At 37.7% G+C, this 27,485-nt stretch overlaps 1 protein-coding gene across 2 annotated transcripts in view; it reads left to right on the forward strand.

Moving 5' to 3' along the window:
• The window catches only part of PDE3A (phosphodiesterase 3A), a 306,484-nt gene that overhangs the window by 225,277 nt on the left and 53,722 nt on the right, over positions 1-27,485 (forward strand). For both annotated transcript variants that reach the window (XM_067695839.1, XM_067695840.1), the window contains exons 3-4: positions 21,946-22,203; positions 24,170-24,324. In XM_067695839.1, coding sequence (XP_067551940.1) covers positions 21,946-22,203; positions 24,170-24,324 — 413 coding nt within the window. The remainder of the gene's footprint in view (positions 1-21,945; positions 22,204-24,169; positions 24,325-27,485) is intronic.

Genomic DNA, 27,485 nt, shown 5'->3' on the forward strand with positions numbered 1-27,485 from the left:
AAAAGATTTACTACAATAAATGCTTCGCGACAAACATAATTCTCAACATAGCATCTTCAGTTTATGCCTAACGTCCCAGCATGGATACCAACATGTCTCCCAAAAACAAAGGCAATTATTCACAATCTTAGCTGGGTTATATTGTAGAAAGGTGGTGAATCTTATCTACTCAAAGATTGAAGAGGCTTTTTTAAATTAAAAAAAATTTTTTTCCCCAAATCTGAAGGAAGAAACAATATTGTCTTCAAAGAGCATCTGGCATGCTTATGTGCCGACTATAGTGGAAAGCTGAAAAGATAATATTTTTTTTTAAGGAAGCAGAAGGATTGACTCTAGACCTCCAGAATTACCTTTCCTTAAAGGTATAAAATGATCAGCCTGCACTAAATAAAAGGAATTTTTTTTTAATTTTTTTTAACATCTTTATTGGGGCATAATTGCTTTACAATGGTGTGTTAGTTTCTGCTTTACAACAAAGTGAATCAGTCACACATAAACAAAAGGAATTTAATTATTGTATGCAATCATATACTGTATACAGTATCAAACTATTATTTTAGTAATGAGTCAAAATCTGTTCAGTCTTATTTTTTTCCTTCTATCTTAGTATTTTCCCATGATGTAAAGGTGGCCTTACTACAAAGCAAGCCATTTAGTGTCAAGAGTGCCTCTATGCTTCAGTACTAATCATAAAAGGAGCCCTGAAAATAAGCAGGGAGCCACGTAGTCAAGGACTAATGGAAATCAGGGAGGACATCGGAAGGAAATTAGTCCAGGCTGCTTCTCTTTTCTTCAGCACTCCCTTTTTGTTCATTGCTCATAGGAGTCTGTGTTTGCCTGTCAATCGGGTGCGTTTATCGCAGGCAGGCAGTAGCCTCGAGTAACAGGATATTCAGTAGGAGGTGGTGAGGACTTGAAGGGGGTCTTGTTTGAGTCTAAGGACCAGGTGGCAGCACACTCTTCAGAATGATTTGAATGATCCAGTCTCCAAACTTTTTTTTTTTTTTTTACATCTTTATTGGAGTATAATTGCTTTACAATGGTGTGTTAGTTTCTGCTTTATAACAAAGTGAATCAGTTATACATATACATATGTTCCCCTATCTCTTCCCTCTTGTGTCTCCCTCCCTCCCACCCTCCCTATCCCACCCCTCTAGGTGGTCACAAAGCACCGAGCTGATCTCCCTGGGCTATGCGGCTGCTTCCCCCTAGCTATCTATTGAGAACCATTTGTAAGAACAGCATATTGTGTTAGAAGGCAGAACTCACTCATTTAATAATTCGGTTTTTTTCAGCTCTTATAGTCTGCTGAGTACTAAGATTATATAAAAAATGGATAAAGAAATCATTCTTGCCCTCAAATTCACAATCTGGCAAGGAATTTGGTTGCAAACAATTAGCAATAGCAGTTGATGAAAATAGACATTGGAACAAAGAACTACGAAGGGTTTGAGGTGGAAGTGATTAACGTGGCGTCAGTTTGAGAATGAAGGAAAAATGTTTTCGTGTTTTAAAGTTTGGATCTTGATCATTAATATCGATATACTGGAGACATGGAGTTCCCGGCAGAAGTAACACCATAAGCAAAGGCATGGGGTGGCAGTAGCATATTTGAGATAACTCAGGATTATTGGGGAGGAAAGATATTAGTCGGGTATATGGAAATGTAACTGTGAAAAGGGGATTAAATGTTGAGTTTGAAGACACTTAAAGCCATACCAAGGGGTTGAATCCTGTTCTATAACTTTGGAAAACCATCACAGAAAATAAGAGAGTAGCGTATTCATGTCTCTGTATTGGGAAAAAAGTGAGTTTGTGGTAGGAAAAAAGTGGAAGAAAAAAACTGCAGCCACCCTCATGTAAATAATGAGAAATGGCTTAACGCAAGGATGAAGGGAGTTTAAAGAAAAAAGTAGTTGACAGAGACTCTTTCGTAGAAATTGCCAGGTGCAGTGACCAGTTTGATGCTGGGGATAAGAGAGAAAAAAATCGGTTAAAAAAAAAAAGTCAAGGCGTCCAGTTTTGGTGAGTGCTTTTGTTGATAGCCAAGATAGGAAATGAAGGAAAAGAAGAGTTTTGGAAGAAAGAGAGGAAGTCTTCTATTTGGAAAAGTTGAGTCTGAAATAATCAGGAGACATTTTGAGTGGGCCTGTCTAGATAGGAACCCATGCCTGAGGTCCAGAAAAATGGTCGGCGTTGGAGGTCCAGGTTGGTGGGTATTCATTATAACATAGGGTGAGAGCTGGAAGGGAAGGGCTTAGATTAGCATGAGAAAAAACAATAAAAAGGAGCAACCATTAGGGAGGGAAGAAGAACCAGCAAAACAGGCTGAGAGTCCCTTGTCAGAGGGCCTGTAGAAAGCCAGGCCACTGGCAGAGCCAAGGTGGGAGAAAGAGAATGCAGTGCCAGGCAAAGGAAGACAAGGCCAGGAATGTTGTCATGAGATATCGTAATTAAGATACTGTCTGTATTGGACAGAGAATTTTATTTTATGAGGAAGAGACAGAAATCTGATTGCCACGAGTGGAAGACTCAGTACCTTTACACAGGGTGTTGAGAGAGAAGAGACCTCTCTTTCCAGGGGTTGAATAGATTCGAATTGAAAAGGAATGAATAGCACCTTAGATGGGGTTGAAGAACAATTTCATTAGCAGGGGTGATGCTAACCATTTCTTAGGTTGAAAGGAGGGAGAGGGAAAAAGAGATCAAATGAAAAAATCGCAAATTGAAAGAAGAAATGGGCTGTCCATGGTAGGAGGATGAGATTAAAAGTCCCCAGGGGTAGGGAACTGATAATAAAAAGAAAAAAGAATATTTCACTGAAACAACAGGGAGAAAAATCAAGAATGATGAAATCCTACTTATATTTAGAAATTTATTTAAAGCTAAATTAAAATTCCCGGTAAAGGATTGGATACATGTTATGTTTTCTTATGTTTAAGTTAATGAGGCACCTTTTGGCTGCGTCTGGTTAAAGGCGCTGTGGGAGAAGAAAATAAATATGAAAGGATTCTTCTCTTCAAGAACCTCTGAGAGCCACACACGCGTAATAGAGTCTGTTTGCACAGGAGGATTTTATGAATGGCGCTTCCACTATTATAAATCAAATGAAGTCCATGACATGGGGCAATTTGCAGTTAAGGCACAGATGTGGGTAGTGTGCTGGGTGCTGGTGTTAGAAGTGAGGCCCTGGTTATCCATTTTAAATATAGCAGTGTGTACATGTCAGTCCCAAACTCCCTAACTATGTATAACTGGATCACTTTGCTGAACACCTGAAACTAATACAACATTGTTAATCAACTATATGCTAATATAAAATAAAAAGTTAAAAAAAAAAAGAAGCGAGGCCCTGGGCTAGAGTGAAAGTGTCCCTTGCTTCAATCTCACGGCTCTCAGTGGGCTACCAGGCTCTCCTGAACCCAGTATAATCATATTTTTTATTGTCTCATAACATTCTGAATATAATGAGATTATAAGTAAAACCAGTTTCTTAAACCAAAGTGATTAACTCTGACGTGTAGACAGATGAATTGTAAGATTTTATTTTCATTACCACCTACGTATCTAGTAGTCACATATACATGTGGTAAAATTTTATGCTGGGTTAATTATTTGCAACCATAGGTAAAAGAAATCTTTATTCAGGGCTTCCCTGGTGGCGCAGTCGTTGAGGGTCCGCCTGCCGATGCAGGGGACACGGGTTCGTGCCCCGGTCCGGGAAGGTCCCACATGCCGTGGAGCATCTGGGCCCGTGAGCCATGGCCGCTGAGCCTGTGCGTCCGGAGCCTGTGCTCCACAACTGAAGAGGCCACAGCAGTGAGGGGCCTGCGTACCACAAAAAAAAAAAAAAAAAAAAGAAATCTTTATTCAGACTAGCTGTAGTAATAAAGAAGTATTATTGTCTCTTGCAGTAAGCAGGCCAGATCAGGATTAGTGATTTCAAGGCTTAATACTGTTGTGTGATGGACCTAGGTTTTCTAATTCTCTCCACTTTGCTACTGTTACACTATTGGCTCCATCCCAAAACTGGTTCCACTTACGACCCAAAGATGGCTGCTGGCAGCAACAATGCTTCCTTCTGGAGAGACAGGATTTCCTTTCCCAGAAGTGCTAAGCAAAGTTCCTCTCATGTCTCATTGACTCACGTCGACTAAGGGCTACCCATCCTTGACCAAATTCCTGCCCTTCGGGGGTGGAATCACCATGGTACAGAGAGTCGAGAGTCGTTGCAACATCCACCGCATGTGGTTGGAAGAGAGCTCAGAATTGAGGCATTTCTCAGGTCTCTGGACATCTCCTCCTTGATGTCAAAGTGCTACAAGAGTCCCTAGAGTTGCTGGCAAGTCTGTTGATTGATTCAGCAGCCGCAAGACCCGCTTGATGGGCATCTGAGAAGCTCTGGTAATCTTCTCTAGAGTGTGGCTGTTGATAAAGACACTATAATACGTTAAAATTCTTCGTTAGAAATATTGAAACCAGAAGAAAGACAGTTTGAAGCTATTTTTAGTTAGACCTCACTCTGTATTAATAATTTTCGTCTTCAGTTTGCCATCAGAATCAGCATGTGAAAGTGTTCATTGCTTCCGTTCTGTGTTCGCTTTAATGACACTTTGCTTATTTGTTTCTATGGGATATCCTAATTAGAGCTCTTGTACCATACTTCCATTCTCATCTGCTTGTTTTAAGATGACATGAAACTAAAATGAACTGAAATGATAGCCAAAGAGGAGGAATTCACTAGCAGCTTCTCCCTGGATCCTTCCTCTTGATCCCCAGAAAAAGAAGTTAGCCCACATTTTTAATCAGCAGTTTTATTAGTCTCACAAGATTGTAATCTTAAAAGATCATTCCTGCAGTCATTCTGTCTTCTTTGCATAGATCTGTCTTAAAAAATCTGCCCTGAATCGCAACAAATTGTTAGTCATTTGTACGTCGTAAGTATGCTGTTATTGCTATACTCGTGGCATATGGGAGCATTGACTGAACTAGCAATTATGTCCACAAGGAAGAAAACAAATCTGTGACATAAATGCTGAGTGACTCAACTTATGACCAAATGCCTTATTTTCTCGCCTGATTTCCTCCTTGACTCAGGAACACATTGTTGCTAAACGTGAGGGAGAAGGTATCGTTTTGAAACGCTTCTCAAAGAAAATCTTTATAATCCTGCCCAACCTCTGCCTGTGAAATATCTTGGTGAGCTACTGGGCTCTGCTGACCCAAAGATAATCATATTTATTATCCGAATGTCTCATAACATTCTGAATATAATCAGATTATAACTAAAACCAGTTTCTTAAACTGAAGTAATTAACCCAGACTTGTAGACAGATACATTATAAAATTTTATTTTCATTACCACCTAAAAGGAAAATGAAGACAGATGCTTTTCTATTAGCAAGAGAAGTCTCCACAAAAGCCCACTAGTTTTTCCTTCCAGAAGCAAATATTATAAGAGATCTGGCTTAAGTGGGAGAAACGGGGAAAAAGAATAAATGGCATTTTTCTTGGTGGAAAATTATTAATAGTGGAGTCTTCCCTAAGACTTAGTTCTGGGAAGAGTCTCATTTCATTTTCAAAAAAGATGTGTAGGAAGGGAGTATACCAGGAATTCTTGGAGTTTACTGATGACGTTAATAAGTTCCCCTTGATAACGAGAACCTAAGTTGGTAATTAATTGAAGGAAGAATTCGCACAACTAGCAGTGTGTTGCAAATTGACAAAGATACTTTCATATCATCAAAAGTAGATAGCCATACGTAGGAACAGTTACCCAAAATACTGATGGGCAGCTTAGCGATGTGACTAATAGTATAGGTTCAGACTTCCTGGATTGGAATTCCACCTCTGCCACTTACTACCTGTGTAACTTTGGGCAAGCTACTTAACCTTTTGTGCAGTAGTTTCAAACTTTTTGAAAGTCACTCCCTTAATAATGTAATTTTTATAGTTGTGAGTTGCCTTCTGGAAAATCAAGAAGTGATATTATAAGCTTTTAATAGTTTACACAAATCTTCTCTATATGCCAAATTATTCACCGATCAGCTCACCCCATCCCTTAAAACCAGTTAGCAGGAAGAGACCCTCAAGTCCTCTAAGAGGCAAGGGGGCTTCAGGTTTCCTACTGTTTACTGGGGGATGGGAAGCTGATGAGGCCTGAAATCCATGTTTCCTACTTGAGACTCGGGTACTGGAACTATGAGAGTTCCAAGGTCTGAAGATTTTGAGGGAAATGCCCAGAAATCAGTGGTTTCTGTATTTGAGTGATGAGTGTCTTTGTAACCAGTTCCTCTTCCCTCTCATGCTTGTCTTCTCTGGAGAATTGCTTTATTTTTTTTTAATCCTACTTGTGGGGGGGAGATATGGATGAGAATGGCGACTCAGTTCAGGGCAGCCATTTTCAAAGTCTGTATGGAATAAACCACATGGTCGGATGTTTTGAGACCTATTTGCATGTTGAGAAACAACTTCTTTCACTCTCCTAATAACCAGAGGCAGTGGTGATACATCCATGGGGTTCCCCCAGTTTCCTCTTTTATCCTCTGATCCCTTTCAGCCCCCTGAATGTCTTCCACTGGACAGGAAGTTGCTTGAGGGCAGCAGCCCAGACATATTCATCTCCGTAGCCCTAGGGTGTGGACAGTATCAGGTACCCAGTAGATGTTCAATTAATATTTGTTGAATAAATGAGGCAGAAATGGCTGTATCCCAGTGCCTCCATATTCCTTTTTTTTAAAAAAAAATTATTGGAGTATAGTTGTTTTACAATGTTCTGTTAGTTTCTACTGTACAGAAAAGTGAATCAGCTATCTGTATACATATATCCCCTCTTTTTTGGATTTCCTTCCCGTTTAGGTCACCACAGAGCACTGAGCAGAGTTCCCTGTGCTGTACAGTAGGTTCTCACTAGTTATCTATCTTACACATAGTATCAATAGTATATATATCCATAAAAAGAAATGAAATTGAGTTATTTGTAGTGAGGTAGATGGACTTCGAGTCTGTCATACAGAATGAAGTAAGTCAGAAAGAGAAAAACAAATACCATACGCTAACGCCTATATATGGAATCCAAAAAAAAAAGGTTCTGAAGAACCCAGGGGCAGGACAGGAATAAAGACACAGACGTAGAGAATGGACTTGAGGACACAGGGAGGGGGAAGGGTAAGCTGGGACGAAGGAGAGAATGGCATGGACATATATACACTACCAAATGTAAAATAGATAGCTAGTGGGAAGCAGCCGCATAGCACAGGGAGATCAGCTCGGTGCTTTGTGATCACCTAGAGGGGTGGGATAGGGAGGGTGGGAGGGAGGGAGACGCAAGAGGGAGGAGATATGAGGATATATGTATATGTATAGCTGATTCACTTTGTTATAAAGCAGAAACTAACACACCATTGTAAAGCAATTAATACTCCAATAAAGATGTTTAAAAAAATAAAAGAATAAGAATGTACGTTTCCATGAAAAAAAAAATAGTGTATATATGTCAGTCCCAATCTCCCAATTCATCCCACCCTCCGCCTCCCCCCTTGGTATCCATATGTTTGTTCTCTATGTCTGTGTCTCTATTTCTGCTTTGTAAATAAGGTCGTCTATTACCAATTTTTTCAGGTTCCACATGTATGCATTAATATACGATATTTGTTTTCCTCTTTGTGATTTACTTCACTCTGTATGACGATCTCTAGGTCCATCCATATCTCTACGAATGACCCAATTTCGTTCCTTTTTATGGCTGAGTAATATTCCATTGTATATATGGACAACACCTTCATTACCCATTCCTCTGTTGATGGATGTTTAGGTTGTTTCCATGTCCTGGCCATTGTAAATAGTGCTGCAATGAACATTGGGGTGCATGTGTCTTTTTGAATTATGGTTTTCTCTGGGTATATGCCCAGTAGTGGGATTGCTGGGTCATATGGTAGTTCTATTTCTAGTTTTTTAAGGAACCTCCATACTGATCTCCATAGTGGCTGTATCAATTTACATTCCCACCAACAGTGCAAGAAGGATTCCTTTTCTGCACACCCTCTCCAGCATTTGTTTGTAGAATCACACCATTGATAAAATGTATTTTGTCTCTAAAAATATCGCAATGTGATTGAAAGAGAGTGCATTTGCAATGAACAATGAAAAAATGCTGTCATATCTATTATTAAGTGGTTGTATAAACTTTCGTGAGCTAACCTAGGATTAGTCTATACAATAGTATTATTTCTCTAGAAAAATGCATTCTAAGCTCCAAAAAACTTGATTTACAAGTGTTTTAACATTTGATCTATTTATAACTTTGTAAGCCTTATTACTTGATTGATGGTATCTTTGATTAGTTGTAGAAACTGAAATGTATGGAGTTTTTAAAATACATTTATGAAGTGTTTAATGCTGTATTAAAATAATTTGGGGTCTTAAGAGTATCCACTCACCCCCTTGGTTGTTTAACGTTGTGAAGGGTTACTACCATAATAAATCCAAAAGCGAACTTTTTTAAAGATAATTGGTCAGACCCAATATGGACTTATACATTCACAAGTGAACTATCCACATTTTGTTTTGTGAGGGCAGGGGCACTTGAAGAAATTTCTGGAAGAAGGAACTGAGAGAATATTGTGGACAGAGTAAAGACAACTATTACAGGAACAAATAGATTGCAATTTTTCAGGTCCCAATATCCAATCACATTACAAGGGCAACTGATTCTCCTGATGTTACTCTTACTTACCCTTCCCTTCCTGGTTGTTCATGCTGCAAGTGTCCCAGTTTCTGCACGGTGGTTATTGTGGCAGCCTTGGTCAAATCTGCCTCCCTCTGTGCCACAACTTCACCCTCCTCAAGCCCTGTGCACTCTTGGATTACATCATTTTCCTTCTCAGACGTCTTTCATCACTCAGTTACCAACTGACAGAAGTAGAAAACTTTGCTTTTCATTCATCAGCATCTGAAATCTAGCCTCACATTTCCTTTTCAACCTTATTTTCTGCTAATAGAAAGCAGAAACCTTCCCTGCCTGAGAGACTAGTGCGCTCATGGAATCCTGCATCCATCTTTCTCATGCAAACACACCACCCCACGTTCTGATGCGATGCTTCTTCAAGCTTTTCTGCTCTCTCACCTACCCTGCACCTGTTCTTCTACCTCACCAGGATCTCCAGTCCAATTGTCCAATCCTTCTTTCCCATCTGGCAGACCCTTCCTGTTTTCAGTTCATTGCCTTTTCATATAAAACTTCATGCCAAGCAACCCTGGAAAGTACACAGAAAACATATTGGAATCCATGGTCTCCAAAGTCAGCCGGACCTTCAGGATCGCCAGAGAATCTAGCCAGCTCTTTCTCATTCCTCTTTCAAAACATTCTTCGTTCTCTTTTGCACCTCTAACCTCAACATTGCCTGATTTACTTTCTCAACCAGGGACTCAGGACTAATTTACAGAGTAAATAAAAGCCAAAGAGTAAGAACTCCAACTTCTCACCTGCAAGTCTACAAACATTCTTCTCTCTCACTGTCACCATGAAAAGACGCCCTATGGTGAAAGGTTAGTCCCCCCATCCTTTGCTTTCTTCTCTTGCACCTTGATCCATTTATCATCCCATTGTCTTTACTGCATTTTAAACCCTTCACACTAGTGGGACCCTCCCCGCTTCAACATTTTTGCCTGCTCACTTGCTCACCAGCTCTTTAGAACCTGTTTTCCCTCTAGATGCAGACAGATCTCTGTCTTCCATTGTGCAGCTGGTTTTCACTGAAGAGCTGTCTACATTGTCTTCATTTTCATATCTTCCTTTCCTTGCTCAGTTGATTGCAGTGTGACTCGTAACCTCAGTACTTCACTGAGACTGTTCTCTCCAATGTCATGAGTGACTTTCCAGACACTAAACTAATGGATATTTTCCAAAATTTATTAATCTCTCAAATTCATCGGTCTCTGCTGACCACTCCTCCCCTCTTGACGAAAGCATTCCCTCGGCCCGTTTGACCCTACACTCTTAGTTTTCAGTTGTTCCTTCTCATTTTTCTTTGTGGGTTTCTCTCCCCCCGGCCCTTAAAAGTTAATATTGATTATGGCTCTGCCCTCGGTCCACTTCTCTTTCTCCTTATACACTCCCACGGCAGTGCTATGGAAATGGCCGTGTCTATGGCGTCAATACCCAAATGCGTATTTCCAGTTCAGGTGTCCCTCCTGAAGCGCAACTGGAATCGTCCTGTGAACATCACATAGTTACTCAAAGATGCGTATCTCGGCATCCACACCAAAGCTTCTTTCTTCTCCAATAACCTGGGGAAATATTCTTAGCTGCCCATCTGCCCAAGCCCGAAGCCTGAAAATCAGCCTAACTTCTTACTTTATACATACTGATAACGTCACCACCCTGCAGGGTTTCTCATGGCCGTTAGTAGCTCATCAAAGCTCTTGAATTTGGCTCATCTTCCTGTCTTGATATATTCCTTCAAATCTCTCCAGACACACCCTTTTCTTCTTTTTTTTATAAATTTAGATACAATCGACACATAACATTATATTAGTTTCAGGTGTATAACATTCGATATTTGTGTATGTTTGCTAAATGATCACCACAGCTAGTCGAGTTAACATCCATCACGACATGTAGTTAACAAATGTATTTTCCTGTGATGAAAACTTTTAAGATCTACTATCTTAGCAACTTTCAAATATACAATACAGTATTACTAACTATAGTCAGCATGCTGTTCACAGACGACATGCTTTTCAACCTGAAGCTCTCTGACCTTCACTGAGCTTTGTCCCCAAAAGGCCATTCTCTTTCTCCCTCCAGTCCTTTTAAGCTTTTTGTCTTTTCCAGAAAATATTAATCCATATACCTCAATCCTGTACTTACTCTTTTCATACATGTGGCAGATTATAGAAAAATGTAGAGCTGCTTCTTTTGATCAGTACTATTACTTCTCTTCAGCAGTTTCACTATTTTCTGGATAGTAGTTATCCCAGAATCAGTTTGTTGAATATAATTTTTATTCATGATTTCAGTATTACAGTCTAACAATTCTCGATATTTTATTTAACTTTAAGATTAGAACATGAAATTGTACTAGAAGGTTAAATGTTTTAGGATGGCTTCAAGAAAATTCAGTTATTTGTTTTAAGGAAATACCTTGGACAATATAATTTGTTTGTCCCTATATTTCTTTAAGACATAGAACTGGAGAGAGGAAATTTACTTATCTTTAGAGGTTTGGAGAATGCTACTTATGACTTAACTCATTCCTGATGTCACTGAGTGCCTAAAAAGTACCAGATAGTAAGTGAGGCTCCGGGGTTAAACTGGTAAACAAAAATTAGCATTGCCTTTGTACTCCTAAAACTTTCAGCCTAAAAGAGGAAGACCAACTTTCATCAAATGATCACGTACCAAAAGCTGAATGGAAAACTGTCAGAAATACAGTGAGAGAGGTTCTCTGACTATATGTGAGAACTGCTCAGAGATGGAAGGTTTCTCGGAAGTTACAGCTCCCAGGGTTTTTCAGCTGTTTGTTTTTGGTTTTGGTGCTTCCAGTGGGTGAAGTACAGGAGTGCCTCAACAGGCATTCATATGGCAACCAGAGTGGATGCTACTGCAAGAGTACAGGGGAAGATCTCCCAGGTCAACTGTAGTGGAAGCAAATCGGTAGCATCGAGTAAGTGCCCACGGCACACGAGGTGGCAAAGAATCTGGTGATAACACAGTGGGGATAAAGAAAATGCCAGTGAAGGCTCACAAGACCCTTGCGTTAAATGTGCATTTTGATGGTTTAGTTTTATGAATCTTTTAATCATAGTAGAGAATTGCACGTGGAAAAATTTATATCAAATTGTGTATGAAAATGGGTCATGTTTGCCTTGGGTAGCTTATAAAAATGGAGAAAGGTAACAGAGCCAAAATGTTTGTAATTGAGACAAAAATTATTAAGGAGGTAGTTCCAGTTTCACTTTAACAATGATCCTGAGAGATACAACACAATTTAAGATTTTTTATTACTTTCTACCGATAGTCTTATGTAAGGTTTTTGTGTTTTGTTTTGGTTTTAGTTTTTTGTGTTTTCTTTTTTTGTATGAAAAAAGAAACTAAACTGTGTCTGTTAATGAGGGAAGAGCACTCATTCAAAAAGCTGTTCAGACAACTGGAGTTCTTTTTAAAAGGCAGAATACCGCCATCTGTTGTTCACTGAAATTGTTTCTAGGCTAAGCAAACAGAAACCTCAAGTTCAAGTTTAACAGCAATTCTTAAAATTCAACAAACAAAAGACCATCAGAATTCACCACCTTTAGGAGTTCATACTTATTTCAGAGACTCTGATTTTTTTCTGTAATATTTACAAGCTTGTGCTCAATCAGAGAATCCAGTTTCTTCCACTAACAGAAATAATCATGCTTTTTATTTACATAGCAACTTACACTTAACCAAGCCTTCCCAGTTCATTTGCGTGAGCAGTCCCGGGAACAGTATTACCTGAATTCCTCCTAGCTTTTCCAGTCACCTCATCTTTTTATAATTAGAAGAAACAGAGAGAACCAGCCTGGAAGTCAAAGGCAGCTAAGTTTATCTTCTCAGAGATATGGTTGCTTCCTCGAGTAAGCGATTTCATAAGTATGTTTTATTTCCTAAATAATAAAACAGTATTCTGTGATAGTTGTTATTTTTGAGGTTGTTGGGTGAATTTGCTAGTGTCTGGAAGATCTTAGAAAACATAAACAGAGGGACACTTTTAACACTTTGGGGCTTATTTGCAGACAGAATGTAGGGAAATATTTAAGGACACAAGGCCATGTACTACATCCTATTTGGTGACATGGAATGTTCTCTGACCATCAAAAGAGAAGGAGGTTAAGAATTCTGGTAACTGCTGGAGTTTGCTCTGTCTCACATCTCAAATGGGTCCCGACCAACTGAGATGTTTTTAGAAAGCAGTTTGATGAAGGGCCCTGTATGTTTTCCTCCTACTGTACATACATATTATCTTAAGGAGAAAATCCAAAGGTCAACTCATATTCCCTGCCAGAAAATTAAAATAAGCAAACATCTGCTTCCTTAGGATGACATTTAGCCAAGGTTCAGCCTACAATGAGTTACTGCAAAATTTTCACATGATTTCATTTTTTAAAAATTTCCCAACCAACTTCAAGTCTAAAATTATAAATGGGTCCTATGAAAGTATAAACACATATGCAATTCTGCTGGCTCTGAGGTCAGAACCAGTAATGCACCAAAGATCACTTATTGAATCCAGCTCATCTTCTAAATGAATTTAGACTAAGAGACTGCTTCCTGGTATCAGAGAGAAAGATTTGGAGGGCAAGGGGTGGAAAACTGCTTTAGAGAAATAGGATGACACAGCTTCCCAAAGCCTGTCAGGCATCTTTTCCCAGCATTAGGACCAAAGCTGGGTAAGAAAAGTCCCAGTGACTCCTTTTATGTGTCATCCCTTACACTGTTTATTCCTCCCTTATCCCAATTCCCTTTTCACCCTGAGAATGTTCTTCCCATGTCGTGTTTGCCTCCCAGGGTGTCTCCCAAGATGACTAAATAGAAAGAAAGAAAAAGAAAAGACTTCCAACAATGGAGCTAAGATGCCTGCTTTTAGAATTCCTTTCACGTAGTGTGTTATAAATCCTACCAGTGCAGTCAACCATATTAACTGAAACCAGGACTTCTGTACAATTACTTTCTAAGAGCCTAAAATTAATCTCAGAACTACTCTGAGTATATAGGAGTAGGGGATACAATCTTTATGACTATATTTACCTAGAATAAAAAGTGAAACTAAGTTTTTGCATTTGTTGTTTTGTTTTGTCAGTAGAGAAATGATATCTCTATGCTGTCTTCATTTATAAAGAAACTACTGACCCAGTGTATGTAGTAGACAAACACACACATACATATACAGCCCTTTTTGCACATAATCTTTTTCAATGCAATAATAATAATGATGGTGGTGCTATATAATATTTTTCAAACATGTACTGGAGGCCAAGCACTCTACTGAGGTCTTTATGTGCCTGATCCCATTGAATCATTAATAATACTATACAGGAGGCATTATTATTGCCCTCTTTTTAGAGATGAGAAAACAGGAGCTAAGGAGATAAGTGACTTTCCCCAATTCTCACCAGATCTGAAATTTGAACGCCGGCAGTCTGACTCTAGATCCTGTGTTCTTAAAGGCCCCATGTACTACCTCATAAAATAAAAATTTGATATTGATGAATGAATAAAACTTCCTCTCTTATATCCCAATTTTTTATACCTTTGCTTCCAACTTCTCACATATACGACCTCCCAAATTACATACATGATGAAAATATACACTTGTACCTATTTGTACATCACGTGTTAATTCATAAACCAAACTTCACTTTTTATCCCTTGTTCCGGGAGTGGTAGTGCATAACTTTAATGTAGCTATTATATTATGTCTCATTTCAAGTGAAAGAACGTGTTGGGTTTAAAGTAGTAGGGAGCCCTCTTAATCAGTAGTTGATCTGTTCATTTTAAAAGTTTTTAAAGCAGAGAATCATAAAAATACAACATATTTTCCGTATCTCTAGCAATATGTTGATATTTTAACTTGATACATACGAATATGTAGATTTCACACATTTGGGATGAAGAGACAAGAATGTTTCTCTTTGGGTATATTTTCACTATATTGATTAGAGTTCCAAGTTATGTTACATGCAGCACACCCATACTTCATGGTATATGACTACGAGCTTCAGGGTTGGTTTTGTTTTGCTTTTTTGTTGTTGTTGTTGTTGTTGTTGTTTTTACAGTAGAAATGACAGCCATTTGGAAGCGTTCTGAGTTGAAAATCTTTCAGGCACATTATCATTTTCTTCTTGAATCTTTGCAGTTATATCACCCCTACTTAATTTAACAGAAGTCATTGTCGGGGCCTCATCTTTATGAGTCCGTTTATGAAGTCTTTAAAATTATTCAACTTAGTTTTTAAAGAAACTGTTCCATTGTTTACTCACATATCACTGGTTTATAGATATTTTATTAGCATATGTAAGTTACAGTGACAGTTGCAACTGGTCTAAACAGATTTAGGACCAAACAAAACTGACACTTGGCAAATGTGCAACTCAACTATTGGGAGTGGAAGTTCTAGAAAATAATCTGTTCCCCATAAGTACTTGGTGTACATTAGACATTTTACCATAGGAGGGAAACAGCCATCAGTGAGTCAATAATAAGTTAGAAGGTGAAGCTTGAGTAAGATTAGCAATTGGTGAAACAAGGGCTTTTCGAAGTCTACATAATAATTTTAAAAGGTTTTTTATGTCTATAGCACAGGGAACTACATTCAATATCCTATTATAAACCATAATGGAAAAGAATATGAAAAAGAGTTTATATATATCTCTGAATCACTTTGCTGTACAGCAGAAATTAATGCAACGTTATAGGTCAACTACACTTCAGTAAAATAAAATTTAAAAGTAAATAAATCAAAATCTTTTAAAAAAAATTTAAAATTCTTAATGAGCCAAGAAATAAGTTTTAAAATTATTTGATTCTTTCTTCTTTGATGTTTGTGTGTGTATGTATGTTATGTAAAGAAATGCTTTTGGCTTACAGAATTGGGAGGGATCTTAGAAAGATAAAGGCTAGTTCTCTGATTTTGCAGGGGCAGAGCTCGAGGGCTCCAACGGATACAGTATCGCCTAGAGAAAAGCCATGGTTTGTTTTGGAAACCATCATACAACTTAAAATACTGAACAAAAAAAAAAGTGGCCTAATTTGAGGGATAAACCATCTCAACTAGGTTATCAAGATAATTATATCAGTTCTAGTGCTTTTGCGTTTATAACCTATCTTTGAGTTTCATGTAGAATTATGAAGAGAGGCTTTTGTGCTGCTTCCAATTCTTTTCCTCCAGTTAGAATAAATTAATGTCCAAAGCAAGCGACACATCACATGATTCACTAAGTCGGAAGACTTGAGAATTATTACATCTTCTGCCCGTGGGCAGGGATGTATTTAACCTATTTCCTTAAGTTATCAGTTTAATCTTTGCTTCAAAATGCATAGGGAGAAGAGCTATAACGTGACTATACTGGTGCTGTCCCCCCAAAAAAGTTGTCAAGAATTGGATGCCTTATCTTCACCCCACCCTCTATACCAGATAATCTCCCTAATCATTTTGAATCGGTAATTGCTGTTGACATCAACTTGCCCAAACCCTTTCTGATTTCCCACTTGGGCACTTTCACTTTCTTGGAGTGAAATGATGTTTGTTTACTTCTTTGTTTTCATTTACCTTGTTCCAGTAGTTATTTCGTAAGACTTCTTAATGATATTTTTCTTTTAGAAATTCTCCATTTCTGAACAATCTGTTGATAGAAACCCAAACACAGTGCCACAGTAAATAATCTGTCACGTTCCTTAAAGATATATAATTTTGTTTTACATTCTAGTAGTCGTTTGACCACATAGATTTATTTGCTAAATTTTTCGTAATTTGCAGCTTATGGTGGTTTAGATGCCCTTTATAGAGTGCAAGTGTTTTCTGACCCCTACACATTTTCAAAGCTTTCCCCCTTTATCATACCACAACTGTAATTTCAAAGTTTTACCACAGAAGTAGTGACAGTAAAAACAAAATTTCTATAATTGAATTGATTGATACATGCAGTCTAGGAGTTACATCTAATGTTATTTCTAAGTGTATTTGTTATTGTTTCCTTAACTTATCTCTGACTCCAGATTTTCTTGGCCCTCGGTTTATGTTGAGTAAAGTAACTTGGAAGCAAGCTAGATTGTTACCATAGCAACCAGCATTGCGTAGGACATCCTGGAGATGGTGAAGTAGACTGGAAGAAGATAAAGGGGGGAGGGAAGATGCTGAAAGAACGGGTTGCTTTGCAAAGTGGTGGATTTACCAAAAGAATCAGTTATTTTGGGCTTGATGTATAAAACTGCACTTTATTCCACTGTTTATCATACTTAAATTCCAGATTTTCATTTTAGAGGTGGCAATCCACATTGGGATGTCATTTAAATAGTGCCCAGGAAATTATACTTGCATTTTCTTAAATGTTAAATATAAGTATTTCCATTATAAGGAGAGCCTGCAAAGTAAAATGTTTTTTATTGCTTGGTCACTCTTTTCAAGGAAAAGATTCGTTTGATTATATGCACCGTAAAAAGACTCAACTGTGGTTTTATGCTCAGTAGAGTTGGTTATTGCACTCAAAGATGATTTCAGGCTGTTAGCTTAAGACTTTCCTTTAAAGTAGCTTTAATATAAACTTAACCTTTAGTGTTTATTATCACTAGCTAAGATTTCACCAGTTAAATGAAATTTTTTTCCGAGTGTTATTTGGTATACCTAGAAATTGAATTATATTATTTTGAAAGTTGAATAGGTGTGGAAATACCCTCTGTGTGAGTCACTCTGTGTTGTTTCACATTTTGTATCATATGATGAAAAAACACTACCAATCAGCCTAAGCCCCTCTCCCCTGAAATTCCTTTATAGTGACTCCCTGGACGTGCCTGGGTCTTTATAATTTGCCTGCTGTTTATTGAAACAGCAGCCCATCTATCCTTCAGTCTTTCATCATTTCATGTGTGGTTAGCCTTGGCAAGTTTGTGGCAAGCAAATCTGATTGTTGGTTTTAGATTTCATGCCTCATTGAAGCCTTTCATTATTTGAGTCAAAAACTGATGATAACTTCTTATGTGTGATACAACTTTGAATTGTTACACAATTTTAATTTTTAAATCGTAAAACTAATAAAACAAAGACCTGACTTTATAACAGTAGGGAGACTTTTCCAATAGTTGAAGTGTTTGGTTTCTTAGCCAATTCCAATATGGGTAATATGCTTTTTTTTTTTAATAGATCTTTATTGGAGTGTAATTGCTTCACAATACCATGTTAGTTTCTGTTGCACAACAAAGCAAATCAGCTTGGCCTGAGTATTGCTTTTTTTTTTCACTTGAAGACCTTCGCTTTCACAAAAGCTACAGACAGTATAAGTAACATTGAATTACATAATGTGCTTGTTTTCTAAGTTCTTATGTAACACTAACATTGGCTTACAAGGATGAGTTTTCAGTTCTGTTTCTATTTTAAAGTTACTTTTAAATTTTTAGTTATTTGTTTTTTTTCTGAGTATATAAGAAATACATCCATTACTTTAAAAAAAAGACACAAAATTAGCGAATTATAAAATGCATTTGTTTTCTCACCAATAATTTATTTTAAAATGTAATTATGATTGTCAATGAACACGTTCTACTTTTTCTTCAGATTTGTAAGTTTTATGTACTGAGACCATTTTGATAAAATCTATTAACTATTAGAACATAAACTGTTAATTTTATTGTCAAAACATCTTAAAATTTTACGTCCTGGGTACAAAGTTTGACTTAAAATTTATTTTTTTAGGGAAATAGTACAGTGATGTACTAGTTTAAGATTATTAGAACAACATGGGTAGGAATAAATATTACTATTTCATAAGATCACACTGGGTGAGTTTTTCAGAAGCATAATAATTAGAGTTGCGCTTGAAAATACGTTTCTAAAAGGGAATGTTAACCTAATTGAGTGGCATTTCTCACAAATATTTTTTAAGTTAACAATGTAAATAAAAATGTGAAATACACATAATTATATATCCTAAAGCTATTAATATTACACTTAAATTTTCATGTTGGTTCATGGAAGATATTTAAACCTACAAAGAGAGAAAAACATGGCACAATGATTAAATAAAGCATTAAATAATTACAGATATATTTAGTAACGTACAATGAAAACGTTCAGTATTTATTTCAGCCTGCTAGTTCAGCTCTTGAGCTGTGGAAATAGAGTATGTATTTGTGTTTGCAGCCTGACGTTTCCATGCTCTAGCTATCTGATTCTGAGTTATTTTTGACTCAGTTATTTGGCAAGTTATTTTTTTTTAAATAGTGTTTTTTAAAAATTTATTTATTTTTTTGGCTGTGTTGGGTCTTCGTTGCTGCACGCGGGCTTTCTCTAGTTGCGGCGATCGGGAGCTGCTCTTCGTTGTGGGGCGTGGGCTTGTCATTGCGGTGGCTTCTCTTGTTGCGGAGCGCGGGCCCTAGGCACGTGGGCTTCAGTAGTTGTGGCTCGCAGGCTCAGTAGTTGTTGCTCGCAGGCTCTAGAGCACAGGCTCAGTAGTTGTGGCACACGGGCTTAGTTGCTATGCGGCATGTGGGATCTTCCTGGACCAGGGCTCGAATCCGTGTCCCTTGCATTGGCAGGTGAATTCTTAACCACTGCGCCACCGGGAAGTCTTGGCAAGTTATTTCTGACTAATAAAAATGAATGTAATAAGAGTACCTACCTTGTACACTGTGCTGAATAAATACCAGCTGTCACCATTATTATCCACCATTATTATAATTGCTACTCTTATTATTCTAGTACGAAAAGACATAATTTCTATATGATAGCTTTACAGAATAATTTATCCTTGCTTATAGTTATTATAAGACTAGATACCTTCACAGATGTTGGGTGTTTTCATAATTATCATATTTTTCTGATTGCAAAAAATATATGTTCACTTTTTCTGTGACATACTTTATAAAAATAAAACAATATTTTATGAATATTCTTCCAAATAAACATTTATAGACCTACCCAAATCTTTTAAATAAGTGCATTATACTTTATAGTATATTTGTAATATAACTTTTTTAAACAATTTCTCTGTTGATGATGCATTTGTGGCCACATTCTTTGATTGTTATCAGAGCATTGCAGTATCCTTTGTGACCTTATCTTTATATTTTTGTATCTATGTAGTTTTTCTTTGGACTCGATGTCTACATTGTCTTGCTAGATTATAGGATATATACATTTAAACTATAAATTGATAGACTCAGCAAGAATTTCTTTGCAATGATATTGGCTTATATTTTACTCACTGCTCATTTCCCCAAACCATTACTAATACTCGGTGCTAGCAGTCTTTTATTATTTTGCAATTTAATAAGTAAACTTTTTTTTTTTTTTTTTGCGGTACGCGTGCCTCTCCCTGTTGTGGCCTCTCCTGTTATGGAGCACAGGCTCCGGACGCGCAGGCTCAGCGGCCATGGCTCTTGGGCCAGCCGCTCCGCGGCATGTGGGATCCTCCCAGACCGACCGGGGCACGAACCCGTGTCCCCTGCATCAGCAGGCGGACTCTCAACCACTGCGCCAGCAGGAAAGCCCAGTAAACATTTTTTTTTATTACTTTAGTTTGTGTCTTAAATATTCGGGAGGCAAGTAGCTTTTGTATATTTGATTATTAAATTTTGTTTGAATTGTATATTCATTTCCTTTTCCCAAGTTTATCTTTTATTGATTTTTTTTAAAAGGCCTTTTATTTGCATATGTTTTATCTTCTCTGGGTAGCAGATATTTTCTCATGGAGTATTTGTTTTTTACCTTTGCTTATGGCATATTTGCTTATGAGAAGTTTATGTCTTCATTTAGTCAGATCTGTTAGATGTTTTCTTGACAGTTTATGCCATTTATATTATTTTTAATGGTCTTCCTAATCCCAAGATTATAAAATTTTTCATCTCTCAGGAGTTTATTTTTAAGTCTGTTGTGAAAGAATGATTAAACTTTATTTTCTCCCAAATACATAGCCAAATCTCTAATAGCCTCTTATTGAAAAACTCCAGAATTACTATTTCTAGTATTTATATCATTATCATTATTGAACACTTATAACTGTTCGCTTACAACACAACAGTAAGTGCTTTACCTATAGTCTCCCTTTTGCTTCTTATCATTACCTTCTGAGGTTGGTACTCTACTACATCCATTTTACAGATGGAGAAGTCACAGCACCGAGAGCTTACCAACTTGCCAAATCATGCAGCTAGACAGTGGTAGGGTCAGGAAGTCATGACTGGGATGTAAGTAGCCAAGTTCCAGAACCTCACGCCAATCACCGTGTTATTCAGTTTACAGTTCCGTGGGTTCCTCGTGCCTCATACTGTGGGAGCATTCCCATATTAACAGTCATGTGCATGCCGTCCTTAAGCTTCACCTACTTTCTTAACCTTGACCCTGCCCGTGCTCTCCCTTATTCCCACATCTTCCCGCCTACGTTCCTGCCTGACCAGCAGGGTGAGGAACGATCCTGTCCTCTGTTTCTAATACTCTTCATTTCTTTAGCCAATATAGAGTAGTAACTCTGAATCTGATAGGCAGTTTGGCAGAATAGGACAGATGTGCCATGGAATTCCAGAACTGAAATTTCTGTTCTTACCAACCACAAGAAGAGGGACAATTTGTGAATCTGAACAAGTTGAGTTGCTTTATGTGCTTATCTCTAATATTAGTTGAATAATTATCACACACCCGGCTCAAATATCACACTAGAATATTACTAAAATTAAAATTTTATACTATATTAGTGTTGCTTTTCAGAATGAAATTTCTTTTTTATGGCTGAGTAGTATTCCATTTTGTGTGTGTGTGTGTGTGTGTGTGTGTGTGTGTGTGTATATATATGTGTGTGTGTCTGTCTGTCTGTGTGTCTGTGTGTGTGTGTATAAAAAACATCTTTTTCCATTCATCTATCAATGGACACTTTCTAAATAATATACATTAAAATGTTGAGCTCTTCGTTAGGAGTGATCAATATGAATTTTTTTGTTGTTTCCTGAAACTTTCTATTTTTTAAAAACTGGTGATTATCTTTGTATCTCTTCAAAGAGCCTCCGTAGGTTCTAACAGTAAAAATGTGCCCTGAACACAAAACTGGCAAAAGCCACGGCAAATGTTGGCAAAATTTGAAACAGAAATGTGATTTGAATGTTACTTTACTGCAACCCTAGTGTCACTTCAGTCTACGTTTCAGAAAAAGCCCAGTTTCCCTCCCTGTGCCTCCAACCTCAGGCCTTTCTCGCCTGACCTCCTGTGTTTGGTGTCTCAGTCTCCAGGAACCAGTATCACTGTGGATATTGCCGTAATGGGCGAGGCTCACGGTCTCATCACCGACCTCCTGGCAGACCCTTCTCTGCCCCCCAACGTGTGCACGTCCCTGAGGGCAGTGAGCAACCTTCTCAGCACGCAGCTCACCATCCAGGCCATTCACAAGCCCAGAGTGAACCCCGTCGCTTCCTTCAGTGAAAACTATACCTGCTCTGATTCTGAAGAAAGCTCTGAAAAAGACAAGCTGGCTCTTCCCAAGGTAAGTATGAATGACATGCTCCTGAAAGGGTGAAACTGTTTCTTCCCATTGTCTCCTGGGCCTCTTTCTTATCACCCCAAACCCACATGGAGATTCATATCAGTGACTCCCCAAAGATGTGTCTGTCAGTCATGGTGACCAAAGTAATGCTAATGTAAACGTAAAGACTTCCATCCTCACACGTGATAGCTTTCTGTAATGAAAAAAATTTACCTTTTTGCATTACCTTTTTTTACTCAGACATTCAAGAAATTTTTTTCTTCTCTATACCAGGATTTGTTCTGTGGGATAAAGATATAGTGGTGATAAAAAATTTAAAAAAAACAGCAAAAATCCCTGCACCCACTCTTGTGGATTCTGTTTAAAATGCATTGCCTTCTGAAACACAAGATTCCTTTGCTCTTTGATTTCTTAGTATGGTAGCCTTCGTAGTATCCTCATGTCTTTCCCAAACCCAACAAGTTTTGAACTTAGAAAAGCTCTAGTTGATTTTAGATTATTTAAAGTAAAAGATGGCCTTCGTGATTCATATATTTTCTTCTTCTTACATATAACATATAAGAGTTTTACAAAAGTAAGCTCTAGGGAATAGGGTTCTGGACCCAGTTTAGACCTCAGTATTACTTAAAAACAAGTCATGCTAAAGACTAAAAAAAAGAATCAGAATTTCAGTGGTCTCAGGTACATCCAGCACACTTATTTATTTGGTAAACAAGCAGCTGTCCTCTGGAGCTGGTGGTCAGTCAGTAACATCTGTGTTCTTGCCATTGTGAGTCTCTTGATTCAGGACAGTGTCCTTCAGGCAACTTTGTCAATTAAGTTATTTAAGTTTCCTTCCAACATCTACTTCTCTGAGAAAGATACAAAGGAATGGGGAGAGAGTAACTGATTCCCTTGGGCCTCAAAATAGACATGAAGTCAGTGACAGATTTACAGACAATACTGATATTTACAGTGCTTGACCTTTTCTCTTCCTATTGAATTACGTTCTAAGGTGCATATCCAGATCTTTAAGAGATTTTGGAAACTATTTAGTATCAGAGGTCTTCTTGAATCCTGAGGTGCCGTATCCTCACTTCTCAGAGTTTTTACCATCTTCAGGAAGAGCAGACTGAGTCTTTGTTAAACTCTGCCTACACAATTGGTCTCCTTGGAGTAACTGGCCACAAATAAAAATGAATTGAGCTCCTGCCTCTTATAACTATTGCTGTAGTTGTGTTAGATTACCTTTCCTTTGAGTTTTAAGATTAAGACCCTCGTTAGAGGGCCAGTGCTCATGCTGGTGAGCTCAGAACCATGCCTGAGTGCTGATGGTGCCACAGATCCCACTTAGGATATGGTAGGGAAAGAAGTAACAAAGAGAGGGTCACAGGTCGACCAGCAGAGTCTTCTATTAAGAGGAGCTGGTCCTAATGACTTTACCCATTTGCCTGTCTTAAGTCATGTTAACCCCAAGAGAGGTGGTACCTCTTGTGAGTTATACTCTTACCCTTAGCTCCTGTCATTTGTGAATCAAGAAATTAAAAATAAATCAATAAACACTTTGATATAGAGACTACTATTGTGCTAGATGATAAAAATTAATCCATGTCCCACACGAGTGTCTTTTGAGGAAAATCTACTGGTCATAATGACTAACTAACATGATGTGTGTATAGGTGTATAAGCCCTATTGAACTAATATAACTATAAAATTATCACAAAGGTAATTGATTCTCATTTCCCACAATCCCATATTTGTGTAAACATTGAAATGAAGATCCCCAAAATGTTATTTTTATCATATTCATTGATTTTGGCCAGAGTTTCTTATTGAATTTCTGAGTGCCCAAATTTTAGATAAATGATATTCAACCAATGTAGTTTAATAAATTCACTGCCAATTAAAAACCCATTTTGTTTCCCTATATAGAAGTTAGTGATAGAAAATATGCTTGGTAACAAAATCAACGCTCCTTCTTCCCAGCGCCTGAGGAGGAGTTTGCCCCCTGGTTTGCTGAGACGAGTTTCATCAACTTGGACAACCACCACCTCAGCCACGGGTCTGCCCACTTTGGAGCCTGCCCCAGTACGGAGGGACCGTAGCGCCAGCATCAAACTCCATGAAGCACCTTCATCCAGGTTAGGCAGTGCTCCTGATGGTCTCATATGTCTTGGAGACGTTTTTTTTTCTTACCAAAAATGAGTTATAAATTACAGTAGAAGGGAGGCCCAGCCAGTTATAGTTGGCTGCAGGCCAGCTTTGAAAATGAAAAAGGTGAATGGTTTAAATCCAGAGCAGTATAAGGATTAACATCAGATAATTAGGCTTAAATTGTGTTGTATGACCTTAAGTATCAATGGGGACAGTGACTTGAGGTGACGCCTGCCACTGTCACTTTGGGTGGAAAGGGTGAGCCCAGAATAAAGGTGGGCTAGGTTTTACCTGGACTGAGATCTACATTGGATCTTTAAATCAAAGGTATCCAACCTGACAGTTGCAAATGATTGTTAGATTTCCCCCAGCCCACCAGAGCAGCTCTCCTAGCATTATTTCAAAGGCAGAAGATCAGATCAAAAAATAGATCATCATTCTAAGAGCACCTAAATATCTTCAAACAGCTGGTAATTTAAGCTTTGTTTAGATAGTGAACAGATGGGTGGTTACCAGAGGTGGGGGGTCGGGGGTAGACAAAATGGGTCAAGGGGTTCAAAAAGGTACAAACGCAATTATAAAATAAATGAGTCCTGGGGATTTAATGTACAGCGTGGTGACTGTGGTTAATGATATTGTATTGTATATTTGAAAGTTGCTAAGAGAGTAGAGATTAAAAGTCCTCATCAGAAGCAAAGAAAATTTTGCAACCTGCATGTCGATGGATGTTAACTAGACTTACTGTGATGATCATTTACAGTATATATAAATATCAAACCCTTATGTTATAAACCTGCAACAAATATAATGTTACATGTCAATTGTACCTCAATAAAAATAGAATAAACTTGATTTAGTATATTAGTGATAATTTTCCAAAGTGACTGAAAAGCTAAAGGAAAGATAATACAAAGATCTAGAAAGAGTTTTGAAGGAAACATCATCATGAAAGAGGTGCTTTCAGAGGGAGCTACTGTGTTTGTCCTTTTCTATTTAGAACAGAAATACCATTCCTTATGTGAATAATAGTTACAAGAACATTTACCACATGATTTCAGGTTTGTGAAACATTTGCATTAATTTTATTAATGACCTAATGACTGAAAAATTACCACATCTTTGTTGAACTACATGGTGGCAATATTAGAAGTGATTTTCTCTTGACCTTGGCTTTGAATATAAATAAAGCACCATTCTGAGACTGGCAAAGAAACGGAAACCTTTCAACTCTTAAGAATTTAATGACGGCTAACTTCTCTTGCTCTGTTGTTTAAAAACATAATTGGTTTCTTCCATATTAACATATTATTGGTAGTCTAATAAACCTATAGAATCAGAAGCAATTTTGAATGATTCTTTCTTCACATATCAGTATAATTCCACTTTGTCTTATTACCTGGACGTTTGTAAAACTTCTACGCATCACCACAGGAGGATGTTACCCAATCTGTTTCATGAACATTTCCTAAAGTTTAAAATTACAAGTCATTGATGATATTTTCCTATGAAACTATTGACCACTGTCGACTTCTACTACAGCAAATACTGATAAGTAGTAGGGAATTATAGTTAAATATTCGTTGCTTAAGAAAATGAATTTGTGTTCTCAGTGTATATCTTTATTTTACTAACACACCTTGGCAAGAATGCTCCTTTACTTACTTTCCGTAGAATGACTTTACCAAGAATCCATTCAAGCATTCTTAAATGCCACCTTTCTTTGTGTTATTGTTTGTTACTGCTCATCAAATTTCTTTTCTCCTACTTCTGTCTTCTTTTAGTTAAATGAGATTGGGGGCTAACATTGAAATCATCGTGAGGAAGAAGCTTTCAAAAACTTCTATGAGCTTAACTCCTCAAGATTTTGTCATTCTGCTTTATGAAATAAGTACTCATGCTCAAATATTTTCAAAATAGATAAGGAATAGCATACAATCCCATTCATTCTCTTTGTCCCAAAAATACTAATAGATGTCTTGCCTGGGTATGCTTTTTTCCACTGTCTAACTTACTATTCCTTAATTTCACTATTCTATTAAAAGTCCTGATATAAAATCTGAGAATGGTACAACTTTTTCACCATTATAAAGAAATAAGATTCATTCTGAAGAGAATTTGAGCCCTTTAAGGGAAAACCATGTGTAAGTAAGTAGCAATGGTACCACCATTAAATACAGCTAGTTTTGGTTGACTCATCCTTTGTCGTGTGTGAAAATAGTGAAAAGATAGCCTCAGATCATCTCCAGCCCTGATGATAAACCAAATTTAAAACCTCTTCACTTAGGAGACCTATTCCTAAACCTGCTGACTCATTTCAGAACTGATTTGAGTTTTAGCCTTTGAAGTCTCTTCCCTGTCAGCCCTTTTATTTCTTCCTTTCCATGTCTGTCTTTTCATTGAGGCTCTCTGAGGACTGCAGTGATCAAAGAGTGGGAAGTGAAAAGTAGAAGCAGTCCTCAGCTTATATTCCTTTAGGTACAGAGCTGGATGATTTACTCCTGGGTAGCTTTAAATCCAGCTGAGTGAAAAGACACTGGATTGAGAATCAGAATCTTGGCCCTATCACTCAGAGATGTGTATCCAGAGCCTTGGTACTCACCAGAAGGAATTCTTAGGAAAAAAGGGAACAATGACACAATTGGAGTAAAATTAGGTGGAAGAATGCCAGTAGGTGCTTTAAAAAAAAATAGGCTTGAGAGAAATAAAAAAGTCTGAAATAAATCATACTCTAATCGTTTCACGTTGCCCTTGGAACTGACTGACCCCTGCCTCTGTATATTAGGCAGAAAGAACGCTGTAAACTCAGTAAAAGAAACTGTTAGGACCTGGTAAGACTTTTAGGACCTAGGATGACGTTTTTATAGATAGAACTAAGGTTATAAAATCCACTTTTGTGGAGGGGGGTTGAGATCTTCTACAACAGACACACAGATAGTTTTCCCCTGCTGTGTTAGTGTGGGAAGACCAAGTAAAGGTTTCCCCAAGCTATTTTCCTCTCTGGAATTCAAATCATTACATATTCATGAGATTTAAACAGGAATCAAGACGGTGAAGTTCAATAGGCAGCTGAAAACTATTGCAAGGATCACGCAAAGCAATGCATTTGAAAGTGTCTGTAAATTACAGTGTGTATGCGTGCGTGTGTGTA

This window comes from Pseudorca crassidens, chromosome 11, assembly GCF_039906515.1.
Source record: "Pseudorca crassidens isolate mPseCra1 chromosome 11, mPseCra1.hap1, whole genome shotgun sequence".
In the NCBI taxonomy this organism is placed as follows: Eukaryota; Metazoa; Chordata; class Mammalia; order Artiodactyla; family Delphinidae; genus Pseudorca; species Pseudorca crassidens.